Raw genomic sequence first — 19,746 nt, 5'->3', positions numbered from 1 at the left:
AGAGGTTTCTTCGGTCTTATTTGTAATTTGGTGTTGATGTCAAGCTCAGTCTTATTTGTAATTTGGCGTTGATGTCAAGCGTCGGTCTTATTTGTAATTTGGCTCAAGTTCAATCTTATTTGTAATTTCGCGTTGAAGTCAAGTTCAGAGGTTTCTTCGATCTTGTCAAGTTCAGTCTTATTTGTAATTTGGCGTTGAAGTCAAGCTCAGAGGTGTTTGTAATTTTACTTCTTGATTGATGTTTTTTCCTTTTTGCAAAGGCTAGCATTATGTCTTATTTATAATTTTTTTTTGAAATAAAAGGTAGATGAGGTTCTACCTTATATATTTCAAAACAGGCCTAGGCCTGGGACCAAATGGTCGATTACATGAAGCTTACATTGAGCACCGTGGTGCCATGGCTATAAGCAGCCATTTGAAAGAGAGAAAAGTAGGGCAAGGGAGGGGAAGTTGAAGAACCCTACAAAAGCTAAAATTAGCTCAGGAGATACATCCAGCTCGTAATAGCATCCTTGTCAGCCTGCCTTTTGGCCCGGTGCTGCCAAGCCTCAAGGAGTTGTGACATATATCGTCTGAGATAGAACGGAGGCCATCTCTTATCGTTGAAGACTCGATCATTTCTAGCGTGCCAGAGAGTAACTGCAGCCGCAGCGAAAAGAATGTGTACTTCTCTGGAGTTGATCCAAGCCCGCTGAGCTCTGTGCATAAAATGAACGAGGTCCGTGGAACTGGAGGCTAGGTCGTTCATATGGAGCGCGTCCCAGATAACAGAAGCCGGATAGCAGCGCAGAACAATGTGGCTGGCAGACTCGCTGGCAGGGCAAATGTCGCAGTCCTAGTGTTCGGTAATCAAGGACCAATGTTTCCGTATCATGTTATCCCTTGTGTTCAGTCGCCCCCAGAAAGCCAGCCACAGAAAGACGCGGTACCTCAGAGGGATGATCTTGTCCCAAATCCAGGAGCTAAACTCACAACCCACACCTCTGAAGGTAAGCAGTTGATAAACCTGAGAAGTAGTCAGTGGCTTATGGTGTATAGCAGAAGTTCTGACATCCGAGCCGGAACCTGCAAGAGTCGAGGGCAGAAAAGAGTGCAGCATCTGCAGCTCCTGAGCGGCAGTGGCAGACAGGTTAGGGTGTAGTTGAATGCACCAGATATTGTTGCAGAGCTGAGAGACCACCGTGCAACTGCCATCCTTAGCATACGAGAAGAGGGCAAGCAGCAAGAACCGAAGCCGCCCCGCCGGTAACCAGTGATCATGCCAGAAGGAGATAAGCTTGCTAGGACCAGTCGAACACTTAGAGGATGCCAGCACTGTAGGAATGAAAGGTTTGAAGTTCTTCCAGATTGTCGTGTCACGGTTTGAGCTCTTGAGAGGGATAACATGCCTACAATACTGCTGAGCAAACCATTGAAAGCAGGGGACATCCGAGGATTGCAAAACTCTAGCTACAAACTTGCTGAGCAAAGCTTGGTTATGAGCAGGAAGGTCCCTAATACCCAAACCGCCTGCAGATCTTGGGAGAGTGGCGAAATGCCAGGCAACGAAGCATTGGCCACCCTTGACTGTGTTCTTGCCTTGCCAGAAGAAAGCCCTCAACAATTTTTCCAACTTACTAAGAGATTCCTTAGGCCAAAGGAAATATGTCATATAGTACCTCGGGATGCTAGCAAGAACTGAGTTAACCAGAGTCAAACGGCCACCAAAAGATAGAAAGGTGGCAAGCCAACCTGATAACCTCTTGTCCACCCGATGAATGATAGGCAGAAGTAGGCCATGCTTAATCTTGTGCAAAGAGAGTGGCAGGCCTAGGTATGTGCACGGAAAGCTTGAGATAGGGCAGCCAAACAGATCAGCAATTTCCTGTGTGCTGTTCGGGTCGATGCAAATAGGGATCATAGTGCTCTTGTGGTAGTTGATTTGCAGTCCTGTGAATGCTGAGAAGTCAGACAAGATCTGTTTAACGATGGCCGCTTGCTGAGTGTTACCTTGGAACAAAAGTAGTGTATCATCAGCGTATTGTAGCACCGGGTACATTCGGTCGGAGCCAAGCGGGTGTATCAGACTGCCGTCTTCAAAATGCAAACAACACAGTCTCTGTAGAACATCAGCGACCAAAATGAACAGGTACGGCGAGATGGAGTCGCCCTGACGAAAACCTCTTTTTGCAACAAAAGACTTCCCAAGCTCACCATTGAGCATGATTCTGGAGCTAGCCGTGGTCAGAAGCGATGAGATCCAGCTAATCCATTGCGAAGGGAAACCACGGGCCTGAAGAATGCTGAAGAGGCATGCTCAGATAGTGTCTGAACGCCTTTTGAAAATCCAACTTATTGGATCGGTCTTATTTGTAATTTGGCTCAAGTTATGTTTTATTTGTAATTTGATATTGAAGTCAAGCTTAGAGATTTCTTCGGTCTTGTCAAGTTTAGTCTTATTTGTAATTTGGCATTGAAGTCAAGCTCAGAGGTATTTGTAATTTTACTTCTTGATTGATGTTTTTTTATTTGCAAAGGCTAGCGTTCTGCCAGGTGTGTGATCTTGTCAAGTTCAGTCTTATTTGATCTTGGTTGATGTTTTTTTTTCAATGGCTAATCTTGTCAAGTTCAAAGTCAAGCTCAAAGGTGTTTGTAATTTTAGATGTTTTTTTTTGCAAGCCGTCTTAATTTGTGAACAATGACCCGAGTGCATAAAAAGGAAATCAAGTTTGGGAAATGGTACCTGGCTAGTATTTATGCTGAAATTTAATAACATTATTTACTATTATTATAGTCAAGAAATCAAGAGTAAAGGCTTTGGCCATTGGCAACACTTACCTAACTTCTCACTTAACTGTTTACTCGCGTTTTTGCCGATGTTTTTTTTTTGCAAGGGCTAGCGTTATGCCTGTGATCTTGTCAAGTTCAGTCTTATTTGTAATTTGGCGTTGAAGTCAAGCTCAGAGGTGTTCGTAATTTTACTTCTTGATCGTTCTCCATCTTCAGCATGCATTTCCTGTCAAGCTGAAGGCCTGCTGATAAAACGTAAGGAATATACTAGTACATGAAACTTCTGGTATCTCAAACGGACTCTCTTGCGGCCAGAGCTCTCGTGCGTTTTACCTGTTTTGGTATTTCATCTTTCTTGTTCATCAGTTTGGTCAAATATACAGGTGGCTAGTAATGTGGCACGTCGAGTTCTCGTTTAAATGAGCGGGTTGGAACTTGGAAGTTACAATCAACAACCGTGAACACCAACAATTAGCAAAGCAGAAGTAGCAAACCACAAAGCTTCAGATTTCAGCAACGACGACTTACATTACTGAGAATACAAGGATACAGCGGAAGCTGGTTTGGGACGAGCGGCCGGACCAGCCACCGGAGCCACAACCACACTTCCGACCGACACGGGCGCATGACTCGACTGACCATCAGTACGTAGTACGGACTACCAGCTATGTACTACCAAGCACACATGATCATACTACTACTACGTATGATCTCCTACATGCGTGCACGTCAGGATTCCTGACCTACATTATTCATCCGGCAAGGTAAACCAACCAACTAAGGAGAGTCGTCTTGCTTGCTACGCTAACGGATCATCTAGGACTTGGTCTTGAACTTGGACTCGTCGATGTCGATACCCTCCCTGGCGGCGCGCTCGCCGCTGGACTCGTCGTTGGTGCTCAGCCCGCCCTTGCGCCCCATCTCGCGGTACCCTTCCTCCCCCATCTGCTCCTTGCGCGTCTGCCCGCCGCGGCTGCGCCCTGCCAACACCGTGTACACAACACATATACATGACGAAATGAGTAGCTGAAGCCACCATCACCAACACGCACAACGATTCTCGGTTGCGTTACGCACCTTCGGCGAGGTTCTCCTGCGCCTGGAGGTTGGTGCCGCCGGTGCCGCCGGGGACGACGGTCTCGCCCTCGCGGGCCTTGCGGTCCAGCTGCGACCTCTCCTGCTGACCGGAGGCCATCGCTCGCTCTCTTTCTGCCTCGCTAGCTACTTTAACCTCAACCGGAAGGAATCGTGTGTGCTTGTGCCGTGTTTGTGGTTTCTTACTTGATGCTGGCTATGGATGTGGTAGCGAGCGACATCGCCTTTTTATAGCCGGCGAGGAGGCCCGTCGCGGGGCGAGGAGACGGCGCGTGTGCGACGACGCGGACGCAAGCCTCTCCTCTTGCTGTCCCTGATGCATCGACACGCGTTAGGCGACGCACCGGACGGATGACACGTCCGAGCGTGCTTATCCGAGGCAGCCACCGGAGTGAGCTAGAGAGCTATAGGAGCCTACAGCACCTGCGTTGTCTTGGCACACTGTCGTCCTGTCGGCGCGTAGGAGCGTACCACTACCGTACTTGTCACTCCCGTACGTGCGTTCGTCGTCGTCCGGTCGTAGAAACCAGGCATGGATCGAGCGTTCTACTGCTTTTTTTTTCAAACAAAAAGAAGGTTAAACTCTTGGCCTCTACATAATCATAATGCACATAATTATTCTTATTAATTATTAAATAGAGTTAAAAAAGACAAACACGGCTTAGTCATTATGAAATGTATAAAACAAACACCTATGACTAATCCGTCTTTTTTCAAGGAATAAGCGCTCACACATCGCCGTGGTCACGTCCGGTCGAAGACAACCAAGGCGAGGATTTTCATTCTGGTTGCCAAAACTAATCACCGAAGGCTAGCACAATGGCAACGAGGCAACACCTTTCATAAGGTAACAGTGCAAGTTCATCGTTGCTGAGCCTAACCAATGAATAGGAGTTTTCACCTTGGACATGAAGTGATGTTCCAATCATTATTTTGATGACGGACCATCGATCTAGTAGCCACACCAACTTGTCTGTGCTCCATGCTATTGTTTGTCCTCATCTTTGGCCTGCTGGTTATTGCCCTGGCACAGGATGGTCAACGCGTCATCTGGTCCCCAAAGATACGCGTGTTTGCTTGGCGGCCTGTGGCAAATTCTCTTGCAAGCGTGGGTGAATAAACTCTCCCGTCATTTGAAAACCACTGACATATGCCCCCTGCGTGGTCTGAAACGTGAGGATGGATTCCACGCAATGTATAGGTGTCATCGTGCAGTCGAGCTTTGGAGGGCGATGACTAAAGACTGGACGCTCCGGGAAATCAAGCCAGTGCGGCACACAGGCCCGATGGCTCTTTGACGTGCTTGAGCTGCTCTCGGACACATCTCGCATGGCGCTCTTGATGACCACAGCAGACCGAGAAAAAGGTAAAATGGTCTTGATGGACTCAACGTTACGTACGACGCCATGCAGCAGCAGCCATGGCACGTTGGAGGCACGCATCAGCAGCCGTGGCGAGTTGGGAGAAGGCAGCAGCAGCAGCGATGCGCTGGCTGCTAGCGGCCACAACAACACACCGGGCGCCCATGAAGTGCTGCGTCCGGGTAAGGGCTGGAGAGCGCCTAAGCCGGGGTGGCTCACACTAAACGTGGATGGTGCATAGCACATGCAGACAACGGGGGCACGGGAATGGTGCTCCGAGACAGCTCTGGTAGCATTATTTCCAGCTGGTGTCGACATCTCTTCACACACGGTAACTCTCTAGCTACAGAACTCGAGGCGTGCAAGGAGTGAATTGCTCTTGCTTTGGAATGGAGCTCACTTCTGTTCACCGCTGAAACAGATAGTGCTAAAATTGCCGCAATGATATCCAACCCTGGGTTGACAGATCACAACACACTGCTATTACTCAAGAGATCTCAACTATGATGAGAGGGGAGAGGGAAATTAAGATCTAGTCTATCAAAAGGGAGAGTAATCATGTTAGTCATGAATTAGCTCAGATCGGGAGAGTTGAGATTAGGACGTCCGTCTGGTTACGGTCCGGTCTTGAGAGAGTCGTAAAACTATGTACACTGGATAATCTTGAGCCAGGTTAATTAATACACAACCCTTTCCCCCGGCAAAAAAGATTATTGCCCTGGTGACTAGCCATTGCGACCGTAGCGAACATACTTGAAGTCAAACAGGATGTTTTGGTCGAATAGGTAGATGGTCTACAACTATTGAGAGGAAATGCAGAAGATGGCGGCTGTACTTATTAGGGCGTACATGATGTAGACCCGATCGTAAGGACATAGTGCCAGATAATTGTCATCGTATCGATGGTCGAATAACGTAATTTTGGACATAGAACAGAATTATATTTTTATGTACAATTTTACCATTTTCTCTCTCTTATTAGTATAAAGGAGGATATGAGTTATAATGTTAAAGTACAATAGTAGTGAGCATGGGTCTAAGAACCCCTCTTATGATGAGCAATACATATAAAAATTTGAAATAATAATAATAATAAGAGAGTTTAAATTCTAAGGTTAATAAAACTGGTCGATAGTTCTACTCGTATGTGATGTTTTTGAGGAAAATAAGGTATTAGGGGCACTTTTTTCCCCTTTGTAGCAATACCTCATTTATCCTAGTTAAGTAGGTGATCCACACTACTTTATTTATCTCAATATGCATACATGCCATCTCATCAAAGAACACCACTACATGCATGGAAAAACATTTTTCATTATTAATTTATCCACATTGTTTTCATTTACCTCAACATGTACACACGCCACGTTTTCCATTATTAGTTGATCCACATTGTTTCTATTTACCTCAACATATACACATGCCATTTCATCAAAGGTACGTCATAACATGCATGGCAAAAAAAAAGCCCACTATATTATGCTACTTACATCCAATACACAATTTGTAATTATATAATAATCAAATACAATATATGATACAGACTTTTGGTTGTAGTCATTTGTAAATCAAACTACTCATGCTTTATACAAACAAATCTCATATAAAACATATTACAACCAATTCCCACAGCAAATATCATCTAGGTTAAGGAACTTGACAGACCATTTGTTATTTTTTTTGCATTACGGCTTGATTTTTTTTTACTATTTCATAAGGGATATGTGTGGACTCTGGGTCTGAAAATTCCAAAAAATACATGTCCTTGTGAATGCTTTGTTACAACTTACAAACACGTACGGTGTGTTTCATGATGTGTTTGCCTCAATTTCGAGTACTCAATGAGAATCTATATCTATCTATATCTATATCTATATCTATATCTATACCTACTATTAAAACAAGGTGATATTCTTAGTTTCGTCCCGCTTAGAGATGTTTTTATATAGGTGAGGTGGTACTAATTCAGGGACATGTATATCTATCTTATTCGGGGACGAGGATTACCGAGCGTACGCTCCTGGGCTGGAGCGAGGTGCGCAGACCGAGCTGGGCCAGATATGTACCTTTCTTTTTTATTGGTCAATTCAGGAGCGCAAAAAAGCTAAAAAAGCTAATGGTCCGGGAGTTCAAACTCATGATTTCCTTTATGTCTCAAAGGCTAGCTAAATGCACAATTAAATAGTCACACATCGCCTCTTTTCATCAAAGATCATCAATTTATATACGGAACACTCGAACGAGAAAACAAGCAGTCTCAGGAATAAACAGACGAGGTGAGAGTGTGGGTCTAGGTGGTATCTGGCTGCACGATGAAAAAAAAGAAAGAAGAGATCTAAAAAAAGATGAGTAGGAACATGCTCGACCAGGGCTCGCCGGAGCAGAGCTTGGCTGGATGTGCTTGAATCGGCGCTAGGGAAGTGAAGAGGAGGGAAGGAGGGAGGCAAGCTCGAGCTTGTACTCGGCCATGGCCAGCAGCCACGGGAGGTCACCCGTCATCGGCCGGGGCTCGGAGGACCGGCGATTCAAGCGAAAACCGCGACCACGGCGGCAAGATGGAGGAGAGCTGGCCGCGGCAGCTATGCTCGGGAAGGCAGAGATGCAGACGGAGAGTTGTTGCCGGTTGGGGCCGGCCGGTTCCGATGAGGAAGGAAGGGCGCGCGGGCCGGCACATGACGGAGTGGCGCTGTGTGAGGTGGTCCGGCAAGGGAGTTTGCCGGCGACGCTGGAGCAGCGCGCGGTTGCTGAGGAAGGTCTCGCCACCTCGGTGTACCGCCGACAGACGGGTATGGCCGACAGACAGTGGATCCATGTGAATTTTTAGCTGGTCAGCTATCGTGTATGAGCGTACATCCATCAATCCATGTAAAGAGATAAGGTTGACTACCTGAAAGAAACAAGTCAATATGGGTCCACGTGCTTGAGCTAAAAACATGACAGATCACCGATGAAATCCATATATGTGTATTTTATTATTTTATTTTATAGTTAATAAAAACGTCTCAAACTAATATACCTTTACTTTTAGGAACACGGATGAGATGGAAAAAAAATGCATACTAAAAGGATGGACTGATTGCCAACTCATGCCCCCATATACTACCTGTGTAATAAAATATAAAACGTTTTTTTAATCTAAATCACCAAAAATCATTTTATATTTTGATACGAAGGCAGTACTACATAAGGTCTAAATTGCAAATGAAATGTTTGTATAAGTGTATCTGCCACTAATCCTAATATATTCACACATTTAAAATAAGTGTATATATGATCTACCATCTACTATTTAATTGCGAAATATGACACCTATTTTTTTATTGGCTTATATTTATATGGGTTCATGAAAGGAGAGTAAAAACCCCCGTGATGCTACTCTAAATTTTTGCTGCATTTGTACAAGATGGGTCGACTGTTGAGATGACAATAACTTTTTCCATATCTTCCCTCAGTTTGATGTTCGTTCTAGCAGGAGAAAGATGTGTGGGTTGGCTGCTGCGGTAGCAGGAGATGGGCGGGCGTTGCGCCATCATCTTGTGGAGGACATGTATAAAATATGTGTAATGCGTGACATGCCACCACATCTTTATTAGTGATCCAATTATCGCTTGTCACTGATGCACTCCTCTCTTGGGCAACACGAGTTGAAAGCTCGCACCGCATGAAGGGAAGGTCTTGAGGCATTATTATCAAGGTTAGAGTGTGTGATATTTTCCCATTTCAAAGCACGAGTCTTTTTCCAACCTACTAATAAAGCAAGGTTTGTTTCTCCTTTTTTATCCATTGGCCTGTATTATTATTTTTTATTTTTATTTCGAGTTTTTTTACTATTTGAGATGGTACTGATTTTTTTGCGCACGCTTCTCCATATATATAAGCGGGATTAAACTAAGCGTGAGTGTAGAATAACTTATTCTACACCCCAGTAATGGTACATACAAAATATAATAACACGCTATGTAAAATATAGTAATTTTTATAAAAATAAAGTAAATTATAAACTTAGGTAGTAAAAAATATTTTTTTAATTACTATATTTTATACACTGTTTTACTGAATTTTGTATATGGCGTTACTAGGGGTGTAGAATAACCTATTCTACACTCACGCTTAGAATAGCGTTACCCTCTATATATATATATATATATATATATATATATATATACAAAATAATCATCTTCATGAGTGGATGGCGAAGAGGTTTTTGCTACGTCTCACCATCATGAAATATTCATGAGTGGATGGCGAAGAGGAAACGCGGGCAGGTAGCTAAGAGCGAACGCAAATTTGTTTCCCGTTGTTTGCTACTCTTCAATAATATCTAGTAGCTAAGAGCGTACGCAAATTTGTTTCCCCATTGCAACGCGGGCAGGTAGCTAAGAGCGAACGCAAATTTGTTTCCCGTTGTTTGCTACTCTTCAATAATATCTAGTAGCTAAGAGCGTACGCAAATTTGTTTCCCCATTGCAACGCTCGGGCATGTTTGCTACTCTTCGATAATATCTAATGCAGGCGGCATCTCTTACGGAAGGCACTTTCAGTCTCGATCGTCCACGCGTGTCTGCATTTTCTTCAGGTTAGATGTCCGAAGCTGTTAAGACAAAACTAGGCTAGTTTTGTCTAACAGAAGCAAAAACCTGCTGAGACGGTACCTCGCTTCGTCCCGCACGTAACCAAGACGGCGAGTGAACCTGGCGCTAACTGCAGCTCCCCCGGTTCGTGCATTAGCGAACTCCCGGACTAGCTCCCCGCTTCTGGGGCATGTTGGTGAGATCGTTCGATCTGTTCTGGTATTTCTTTTCGTGGCAAATGTGTAGACGCAGGTGGGGAGCAAAGCCATGAAGGTACACGTTTATGCATGGTTTGGCAGTCACAGTGGCTGCTCATGGGGCACCGTTTGTTCTCGTTCAAATGAGCTGGTGAAAGCTGTACGAGCAACAAGGTCTTCACCCAGTAGCAGCAGCAATCAACATAGATCAGACAAGGCTTCAGATTTGAGCAAGACGACATACATTACTGAAGAAGCAAGGATACAGTGGACACTGCGACACTCCTGGGCCCAGAGGCAGACCAGCCACCTGACCAAGCCACAGCACGCTTCCGACTTAACCTGACGCTACTGACCGACGTCACCGTAGAGTACCTACAGACTACCAGCTACGAAGCAACTACCAGCTACAAAGCGCACATGATCATACAACGTACGATCGCCTACGTGCGCCTGAACTACATTATTCGGTACGTGGACGCTAGGGCAAACCAACAGCCGACCTAAGCAGAGTCGTCTTGCTTGCTAAGCTAGCGGATCATCTAGGACTTGGTCTTAAACTTGGACTCGTCGATGTCGATGCCCTCCCTGGCGGCGCGCTCGCCGCCGGACTCGTCGTTGGTGCTCAGCCCGCCCTTGCGCCCCATCTCGCTGTACCCCTCCTCCCCCATCTGCTCCCTGCGAGTCTGCCCGCCACGGCTGCGCCCTGCGCAAATACAGCATACAACAATGGTAGCAGTCAGTATCGGAAGCCATTGATCGGTCAGGTATAGTACAACAACATTTCTCACGCATGCATCATGCCCGTACGTACGTACCTTCGGCGAGGTTCTGCTGCGCCTCGAGGGACTTGCCGCCGGTGCCGCCGGGGACGACGGTCTCACCCTCGCGGGCCTTGCGGTCCAGCTGCGACCTCTCCTGCTGGCCGGAAGCCATTGCTCTCTCTGCGTTGCTACTACAACCTCAACTGGGAAACGTTGTGTGACTGCTCGTAAGGTGGTGTTCGTGATTACCTGATGCTGATGAAGGAGGAGGCACCGGCGTCGCCCCTTTTATAGCGGCGGAGGAGGGCGCGTCACGCCGCGGAGCGCCGGCGCGTGTGCCTCTGATGTGTCGACGCGCGCCATGCGAGTCCCCTGTGGGGCGACGCGTGCGAGCGCGCATGGGCATACGCCTGCGCACGGGCGTAGGGAATGGTTATCCGAGGAAGTGACCGGAATGAGCTAGTACAAGCTAGGACACCTGAGCTGTCCTGCATTGTCGTTGTTCCGCCACGTCACGTATGTCCGCGTCGTGGAGCACTCCTTGCGATGCCAGCTCTTGTTTGGCGGCCGGTCGGAGACCAGGCATGCATGGACTAGCCCTTGCCGTACTACGGACTCCGTATACAGCATCCGGCAGTTTGGAATTTCTAGAGCAGCGGGTGCTTGTTCACTCTGGTGCATTTCTGTTTATATTCTTGCCAAAGGCAAGCACTATAATACATTTACTTTGTTTTTATGGCAAAATGCTCTTTTAATTCTGATCTCACATGCTCCCTTATGAACAGTAAAATTCTCAAAAATGGCAAGAAATGAAAAATCTATTTTTTATAAACATTGACGAATATTTCAACTGCATGTAAACTTTTGTGATGAAATGACAAATGCAGTTGAAACATGCATGTTTAGGAGAAAATTGGATTTTTTAAATTCTTTTACTACTTTTTCTCATCTCAGGTACAAAAACTCCATATCCATTTTTTGGACGCTAATATGGGAACGTTACCTCAGGAGGTTCCCGGGGGACGATTGTTCCCTCAGAGCAAGTATAATAAGATACAGTCAGCAGGCTGTAAAGATTAAAATATTGTATATTTGCTTAGTTGGATGTGAGAGAAGAGGAGAGAGAAGGGAAGCGGGCGGTAGATTAACAGCCGGCTGGAACCGGGATTAAAGCCCAAACCTTTAGTTCCGGTTTGCTTATGAACCGGGACAGAAGGGGCTCCACGTGGCCGCTGCGGGGCGCCTAGGCAGGAGGACCTTTAGTCCCGGTTGGTAACACCAACCGGGACCAAAAGACATCCAGCGTCAGCAGCTGGCAGGAGCAGGGTTTTTTGTTTTTTTGAAAGGCGGGGGGGGGGGGGGGGGGGGGTGTTTAGGGGATTTTGGAGGGTTAATTTAGGGGTTTCATATATTGTGTTAGCTAGCTAATAGAGAGAAGTGTCCTCTCTTTCTCCGTGCTTGGTCGATGCTAGCTACTATATACATATAGAGAGAACTCGATACGCTAGCTAGTAAGCAAATGAAGGAACCATTAATTACACAAGATCTCCATGAACATATACAGAGAGGAGTGACCTCTCTTTCTACGAGAGATTGGTCGAACAACAAGTTTTCGTATATCTATCCGACGCTACTAGCTACGTATATACAATATAAGATATTTTACAATCCCTAACATCTCATGTCTATATCAATTTCCACATGGTATTCTCCGGCTTTATGTATGACGTGGTCAAGAAAGAATCCTGCCAATTCCTCTTGAATTGCTCGTATGCAATAATGTGGTAAGAGTTCATCCCGCATCTGCCAGATCTAATTTGAAGAAGGGGGTCAATACATATATATGAATGAAACTCAACACAAATGATGGTAATAAAATAAAATTGTGAATATTATTGCTTACACACTTTATATTGTTTTTAGAGTAGCCCCGCTTAGAGGTCGTCGCGTTGTGGATGAACTCGGAAATGTAGTATCCACAAAAACCATTCCCGACTTTCTGCCACAAGCACTTTACGAGAAATAGAGTTCAATCAAACTGATAATCAAGCATGATAAATGGTATTGATGAAACTAGAATCAATGGAAGATGTGCGGAACTGGCTAGTAGTACTTACTTTCGGGTGTGTAAATCACAGCTTCCTCGGCAGTGCCGGAACAATTCCGGTGAACTCTTTCCAAACCCTGTCAGACAAAGAAAATAATTACTTCATATCAGAAAATGAACAAAGTTGCCGATATGGTGCGATAATGATCGATTGAACTTACTTCTGAAGCATTTCAGTCATGTTCGCATAGTCCTGGGGATCTTTTCGTCTCGAGTCTAAGACGGTTACTACTCCCCGCTCGAGTCTAACAAGGAATAATATTAGTGGCCTCGACGCTTCTACGGTCTGGGATGGCCTCGACAACGCTTCTAGGGTTTGGGGTGGCCTCGACAACGCTTCTAGGGTTTGGGGTGGCCTAGGCAAAGAGAATGGTCATGCAAAAACTAGTGCATTCCACTGAAGGAGAGTACTCCAAATTATTTAATTATCAGTTAGAGCTCCTGAGAACTAATCCTGGAAGCACAGTAGCAGTAAAGTTGGACCACAATGAAAAGGATGGGTCATATGTATTTCAAAGGTTTTACATGTGTTTTGATGCCTTGAAGAAAGGTTTATTGGCAGGCTGTAGAAAAGTTATAGTCCTTGATGGTTGTTTTTTCAAAGGTTCTTGCTATGGACAGATGTTGTTGAAGGAAATATGCCCTAGAGGCAATAATAAAGTTATTATTTATATTTCCTTATATCATGATAAATGTTTATAATTCATGCTAGAATTGTATTAACCGGAAACTTAGTACATGTGAGAATACATAGACAAATAGAGTGTCACTAGTGTGCCTCTACTTTACTAGCTTGTTGAATCAAAGATGGTTAAGTTTCCTAGCCATAGACATGAGTTGTCATTTGATTAACAGGATCACATCATTTGACTTGATCCATTCCGTTAGCTTAGCACTCGATCGTTTAGTATATTGCTATTGCTTTCTTCATGACTTATACATGTTCCTATGACTATGAGATTATGCAACTCCCGAATACCAGAGGAACACTTTGTGTGCTACCAAACGTCACAACGTAACTGGGTGATCATAAAGGTGCTCTACAGGTGTCTCCGATGGTACTTGTTGAGTTGGCATAGATCGAGATTAGGATTTGTCACTCCGATTGTCGGAGAGGTATCTCTGGGCCCTCTCGGTAATGCACGTCACTATAAGCCTTGCAAGCATTGTAACTAATGAGTTAGTTGCGGGATGATGCATTACGGAACGAGTAAAGAGACTTACCGGTAAAGAGAACTAGGTATTGAGATACCGACGAACGAATCTCGGGCAAGTAACATACCGATGACAAAGGGAACAACGTATGTTGTTATGCGGTTTGACCGATAAAGATCTTCGTAGAATATGTAGGAACCAATATGAGCACCCAGGTTCCGCTATTGGTTATTGACCGGAGATGAGTCTCGGTCATGTCTACATAGTTCTCGAACCCGTAGGGTCCGCACGCTTAACGTTCGGTGACGATCGGTATTATGAGTTTATGTGTTTTGATGTACTGAAGGTAGTTCAGAGTCCCGGATGTGATCACGGACATGACAAGGAGTCTCGAAATGGTCGAGACATAAAGATTGATATAATGGACGACTATATTCGGACACCGGATGAGTTCTGGGGGTCACTAGATATTTATCGGAGTGCCGGGGGGTTATCGGAACCCCCGGGGGATATAATGGGCCAACATGGGCCTTGTGGTAGAGAGAGGAGAGGGCCTAGGGCTGGCCGCGTCCCCCCTTTGGAGTCTGAATTGGACAAGGAGGGGGGGGGGCTGTTGGGGAACGTAGTAATTTCAAAAAAATTCCCACGCACGCGCAAGATCATGGTGATGCATAGCAACGAGAGGGGAGAGTGTGTCCACGTACCCTCGTAGACCGAAAGCGGAAGCGTTAGCACAACGCGGTTGATGTAGTCGTACGTCTTCACGATCCGACCGATCAAGTACCGAACGCACGACACCTCCGAGTTCAGCACACGTTCAACTCGATGACGTCCCTCGAACTCCGATCCAACCAAGCTTTGAGAGGGAGTTCCGTCAGCACGACGGCGTGGTGACGATGATGATGTTCTACCGACGCAGGGCTTCGCCTAAGCACCGCTACGATATGACCGAGGTGGATTATGGTGGAGGGGGCACCGCACACGGCTAAGAGATCCAAGGGATCAATTGTTGTGTCTCTAGGGGGTGCCTCCCTCCCCGTATATAAAGGAGTGGAGGAGGGGCAGGGGGCCGTCCACCCTTGGCGCGCCCCCATAAGGATTCCTACTCCCACCGGGAGTAGGACTCCCCCCTTCCATGTTGGAGTAGGAGAGGAGAGGGAAGGAGAGAGAGGGGGAAAGGAAAGGGGGGGGGGCGCCGCCCCCTCCTTGTCCAATTCGGACTTGGGGGGGGGGAGGGGCGCGCGGCTGCCCCTTGGCCGCCTCTCCTCTTCCACCACTTGGGCCCATGAGGCCCAATAACCTCCGGGGGGTTCCGGTAACCCCCGGTACTCCGGTATATATCCGATAACCCCCGGAACCATTCCGATGTCCGAATATAGTCGTCCAATATATCAATCTTCATGTATCGACCATTTCGAGACTCCTCGTCATGTCTGTGATCACATCGGGACTCCGAACTACCTTTGGTACATCAAAACACATAAACTCATAATATAACCGTCATCGAACTTTAAGCGTGCGGACCCTACGGGTTCGAGAACTATGTAGACATGACCGAGACACGTCTCCGGTCAATAACCAATAGCGGAACCTGGATGCTCATATTGGCTCCCACATATTCTACGAAGATCTTTATCGGTCAAACCGCATAACAACATACGTTGTTCCCTTTGTCATCGGTATGTTACTTGCCCGAGATTCAATCGTCGGTATCTCAATACCAAGTTCAATCTCGTTACCGGCAAGTCTCTTTACTCGTTCCATAATACATCATCCCGCAACTAACTCATTAGTTGCAATGCTTGCAAGGCTTATAGTGATGTGCATTACCGAGTGGGCCCAGAGATACCTCTCCGACAATCGGAGTCACAAATCCTAATCTCGAAATACGCAAACCCAACAAGTACCTTCGGAGACACCTGTAGAGCACCTTTATAATCACCCAGTTACGTTGTGACGTTTGGTAGCACACAAAGTGTTCCTCCGATAAACGGGAGTTGCATAATCTCATAGTCATAGGAACATGTATAAGTCATGAAGAAAGCAATAGCAACATACTAAACGATCAAGTGCTAAGCTAACGGAATGGGTCAAGTCAATCACATCATTCTCCTAATGATGTGATCCCATTAATCAAATGACAACTCATGTCTATGGTTAGGAAACATAACCATCTTCGATTAACGAGCTAGTCAAGTAGAGGCATACTAGTGAAACTCTGTTTGTCTATGTATTCACACATGTATTATGTTTCCGGTTAATACAATTCTAGCATGAATAATAAACATTTATCATGATATAAGGAAATAAATAATAACTTTATTATTGCCTCTAGGGCATATTTCCTTCAGCGGCGCCCCCTCTTTCCTCCCTCTCTCCCTCTCCTTCCTTCCCCCTTCCCCCTTCCTAGTAGGACTAGGAAAGGATGAATCCTAATCCTACTAGGAGGAGGATTCCTCCTCTCCTTGGGCGCCCCAAGGGCCGGCCGGCCTCCCCCCTTGCTCCTTTATATACGGGGGCAGAGGGGCACCCTAGGACACACAAGTTGATTGTTCCAAGCCGTGTGCGGTGCCCCCCTCCACCATATTCCACCTCGGTCATATCGTAGCGGTGCTTAGGCGAAGCCCTGCGACGGTAGCTTCATTATCACCGTCATCACGCCGTCGTGCTGACGGAACTCTCCCTCGATGCTCTACTGGATCGTGAGTTCGTGGGACGTCACAGAGCTGAACGTGTGCAGATCGCGGAGGTGCCGTATGTTCGGTACTAGGATCGGTCAATCGTTAAGACGTACGACTACATCAACCGCGTTGTCATAACGCTTCCGCTTACGGTCTACGAGGGTACATGGACGACACTCTCCCCTCTCATTGCTATGCATCACCATGATCTTGCATGTGAGTAGGAATTTTTTTGAAATTATTACGTTCCCCAACAGTGGCATCCGAGCCAGGTTTATGCGTAGATGTTATATGTATGAGTAGAACACAAGTGAGTTGTGGGCGATAATAGTCATACTGCTTAGTAGCATGTCATACTTTGATTCGGCGGTATTGTTGGATGAAGCGGCCCGGACCGACATTACGCGTACGCTTACGCGAGACTGGTTCTACCGACGTGCTTCGCACACTGGTGGCTTGCGGGTGTCAGTTTCTCCAACTTTACTTGAATCGAGTGTGGCTACGCCCGGTCCTTGTGAAGGTTAAAACAACACATACTTGACGAAATATCGTTGTGGTTTTGATGCGTAGGTAAGAACGGTTCTTGCTCAGCCCGTAGCAGCCACGTAAAACTTGCAACAACAAAGTAGAGGACGTCTAACTTGTTTTTGCAGGGATGTTGTGATGTGATATGGTCAAGACATGATGCTAAATTTTATTGTATGAGATGATCATGTTTGGTAACGGAGTTATCGGCAACTGGCAGGAGCCATATGGTTGTCGCTTTATTGTATGAAATGCAATCGCCATGTAATTGCTTTACTTTATCACTAAGCGGTAGCGATAGTCGTGGAAGCAATAAGTTGGCGAGACGACAATGATGCTGCGATGGAGATCAAGGTGTCGCGCCGGTGACGATGGTGATCATGACGGTGCTTTGGAGATGGAGATCAAAGGCACAAGATGATGATGGCCATATCATATCACTTATATTGATTGCATGTGATGTTTATCTTTTATGCATCTTATTTTGCTTAGTACGGCGGTAGCATTATAAGATGATCTCTCACTAAATTTCAAGGTACAAGTGTTCTCCCTGAGTATGCACCGTTGCGAAAGTTCGTCGTGCCGAGACACCACGTGATGATCGGGTGTGATAAGCTCTACGTTCACATACAATGGGTGCAAGCCAGTTTTGCACACGCAAAATACTCGGGTTAAACTTGACGAGCCTAGCATATGCAGATATGGCCTCGGAACACTGAGACCGAAAGGTCGAGCGTGAATCATATAGTAGATATGATCAACATAGTGATGTTCACCATTGAAAACTACTCCATCTCACGTGATGATCGGACATGGTTTAGTTGATTTGGATCACGTGATCACTTAGATGATTAGAGAGATGTCTATCTAAGTGGGAGTTCTTAAGTAATTTGATTAATTGAACTTTAATTTATCATTAACTTAGTACCTGATAGTATTTTTCATGTCTATGTTATTGTAGATAGATGGCCCGTGCTGTTGTTCCATTGAATTTTAATGCGTTCCTTGAGAAAGCAAAGTTGAAAGATGATGGTAGCAATTACACGGACTGGGTCTGTAACTTGAGGATTATCCTCATTGCTGCACAGAAGAATTACGTCCTGAAAGCACCGCTAGGTGCCAGACCCGTTGCAGGAGCAACGCCATATGTTATGAACGTCTGGCAGAGCAAAGCTGATGACTACTCGATAGTTCAGTGTGCCATGCTTTACGGCTTAGAACCGGGACTTCAACGACGTTTTGAACGTCATGGAGCATATGAGATGTTCCAGGAGTTGAAGTTAATATTTCAAGCAAATGCCCGGATTGAGAGATATGAAGTCTCCAATAAGTTCTACAGCTGCAAGATGGAGGAAAATAGTTCTGTCAGTGAGCATATACTCAAAATGTCTGGGTATAACAATCACCTGATTACTGGGAGTAAATCTTCCTGATGATAGTGTCATTGACAGAATTCTTCAATCACTGCCACCAAACTACAAGAGCTTCGTGATGAACTATAACATGCAAGGGATGGATAAGACAATTCCCGAGCTCTTCGCAATGCTAAAGGCTGCGGAGGTAGAAATCAAGAAGGAGCATCAAGTGTTGATGGTCAACAAGACCCCCAGTTTCAAGAAAAAGGGTAAAAGGAAGAAGGGGAACTTCAAGAAGAACGGCAAGCAAGTTGCTGCTCAAGTGAAGAAGCCCAAGCCTGGACCTAAGCCTGAGACTGAGCGCTTCTACTGCAAAGGGACTGGTCACTGGAAGCGGAACTGCCCCAAGTATTTGGCGGATAAGAAGGATGACAAGGTGAACAAAGGTATATGTGATATACATGTTATTGATGTGTACCTTACTAATGCTCGTAGTAGCACCTGGGTGTTTGATACTGGTTCTGTTGCTAATATTTGCAACTCGAAACAGGGACTACGGATTAAGCGAAGATTGGCTAAGGACGAGGTGATGATGCGCGTGGGAAATGGTTCCAAAGTCGATGTAATCACGGTCGGCACGCTACCTCTACATCTACCTTCGGGATTAGTTTTAGAACTGAATAATTGTTATTTGGTGCCAGCGTTGAGCATGAACATTATATCTGGATCTTGTTTGATGCGAGATGGTTATTCATTTAAATCAGAGAATAATGGTTGTTCTATTTATATGAGTAATATCTTTTATGGTCATGCACCCTTGAAGAGTGGTCTATTTTTGTTGAATCTCGATAATAGTGACACACATATTCATAATATTGAAGCCAAAAGATGCAGAGTTGATAATGATAGTGCAACTTATTTGTGGCACTACCGTTTGGGTCATATTGGTGTAAAGCGCATGAAGAAACTCCATTCTGATGGACTTTTGGAATCACTTGATTATGAATCACTTGGTACTTGCGAACCATGCCTCATGGGCAAGATGACTAAAACTCTGTTCTCCAAAACAATGGAGCGAGCAACAGATTTGTTGGAAATCATACATATTGATGTATGTGGTCCGATGAATGTTGAGGCTCGCGGCAGGTATCGTTATTTTCTCACCT

At 45.6% G+C, this 19,746-nt stretch overlaps 2 protein-coding genes across 2 annotated transcripts; both read right to left on the bottom strand.

The window, feature by feature from the left end:
* Positions 1-3,255: 3,255 nt before the first annotated feature.
* On the bottom strand, positions 3,256-4,127 carry LOC109739351 (em protein H2). Its single transcript, XM_020298445.2, has 2 exons — positions 3,847-4,127; positions 3,256-3,749 (listed from the first exon to the last, which is right to left on the bottom strand). The coding sequence occupies exons 1-2, from the start codon at positions 3,962-3,964 to the stop codon at positions 3,586-3,588; spliced, it is 282 nt and encodes a 93-aa protein (XP_020154034.1). The 5' UTR covers positions 3,965-4,127; the 3' UTR covers positions 3,256-3,585.
* Positions 4,128-10,218: 6,091 nt separating this feature from the next.
* LOC109739352 (late embryogenesis abundant protein B19.1A) lies at positions 10,219-11,019 on the bottom strand. Its single transcript, XM_020298446.4, has 2 exons — positions 10,812-11,019; positions 10,219-10,699 (listed from the first exon to the last, which is right to left on the bottom strand). Exons 1-2 carry the CDS (start codon positions 10,927-10,929, stop codon positions 10,536-10,538), a joined length of 282 nt encoding a protein of 93 aa, XP_020154035.1. The 5' UTR covers positions 10,930-11,019; the 3' UTR covers positions 10,219-10,535.
* Positions 11,020-19,746: the final 8,727 nt, after the last annotated feature.

The sequence above is a fragment of the Aegilops tauschii genome, chromosome 1 (genome assembly GCF_002575655.3).
Source record: "Aegilops tauschii subsp. strangulata cultivar AL8/78 chromosome 1, Aet v6.0, whole genome shotgun sequence".
Classification (NCBI taxonomy): domain Eukaryota; kingdom Viridiplantae; phylum Streptophyta; class Magnoliopsida; order Poales; family Poaceae; genus Aegilops; species Aegilops tauschii.
The sequence above is the reverse complement of the archived record's forward strand: the minus strand, read 5'-3'. Positions and strand labels throughout refer to the sequence as shown.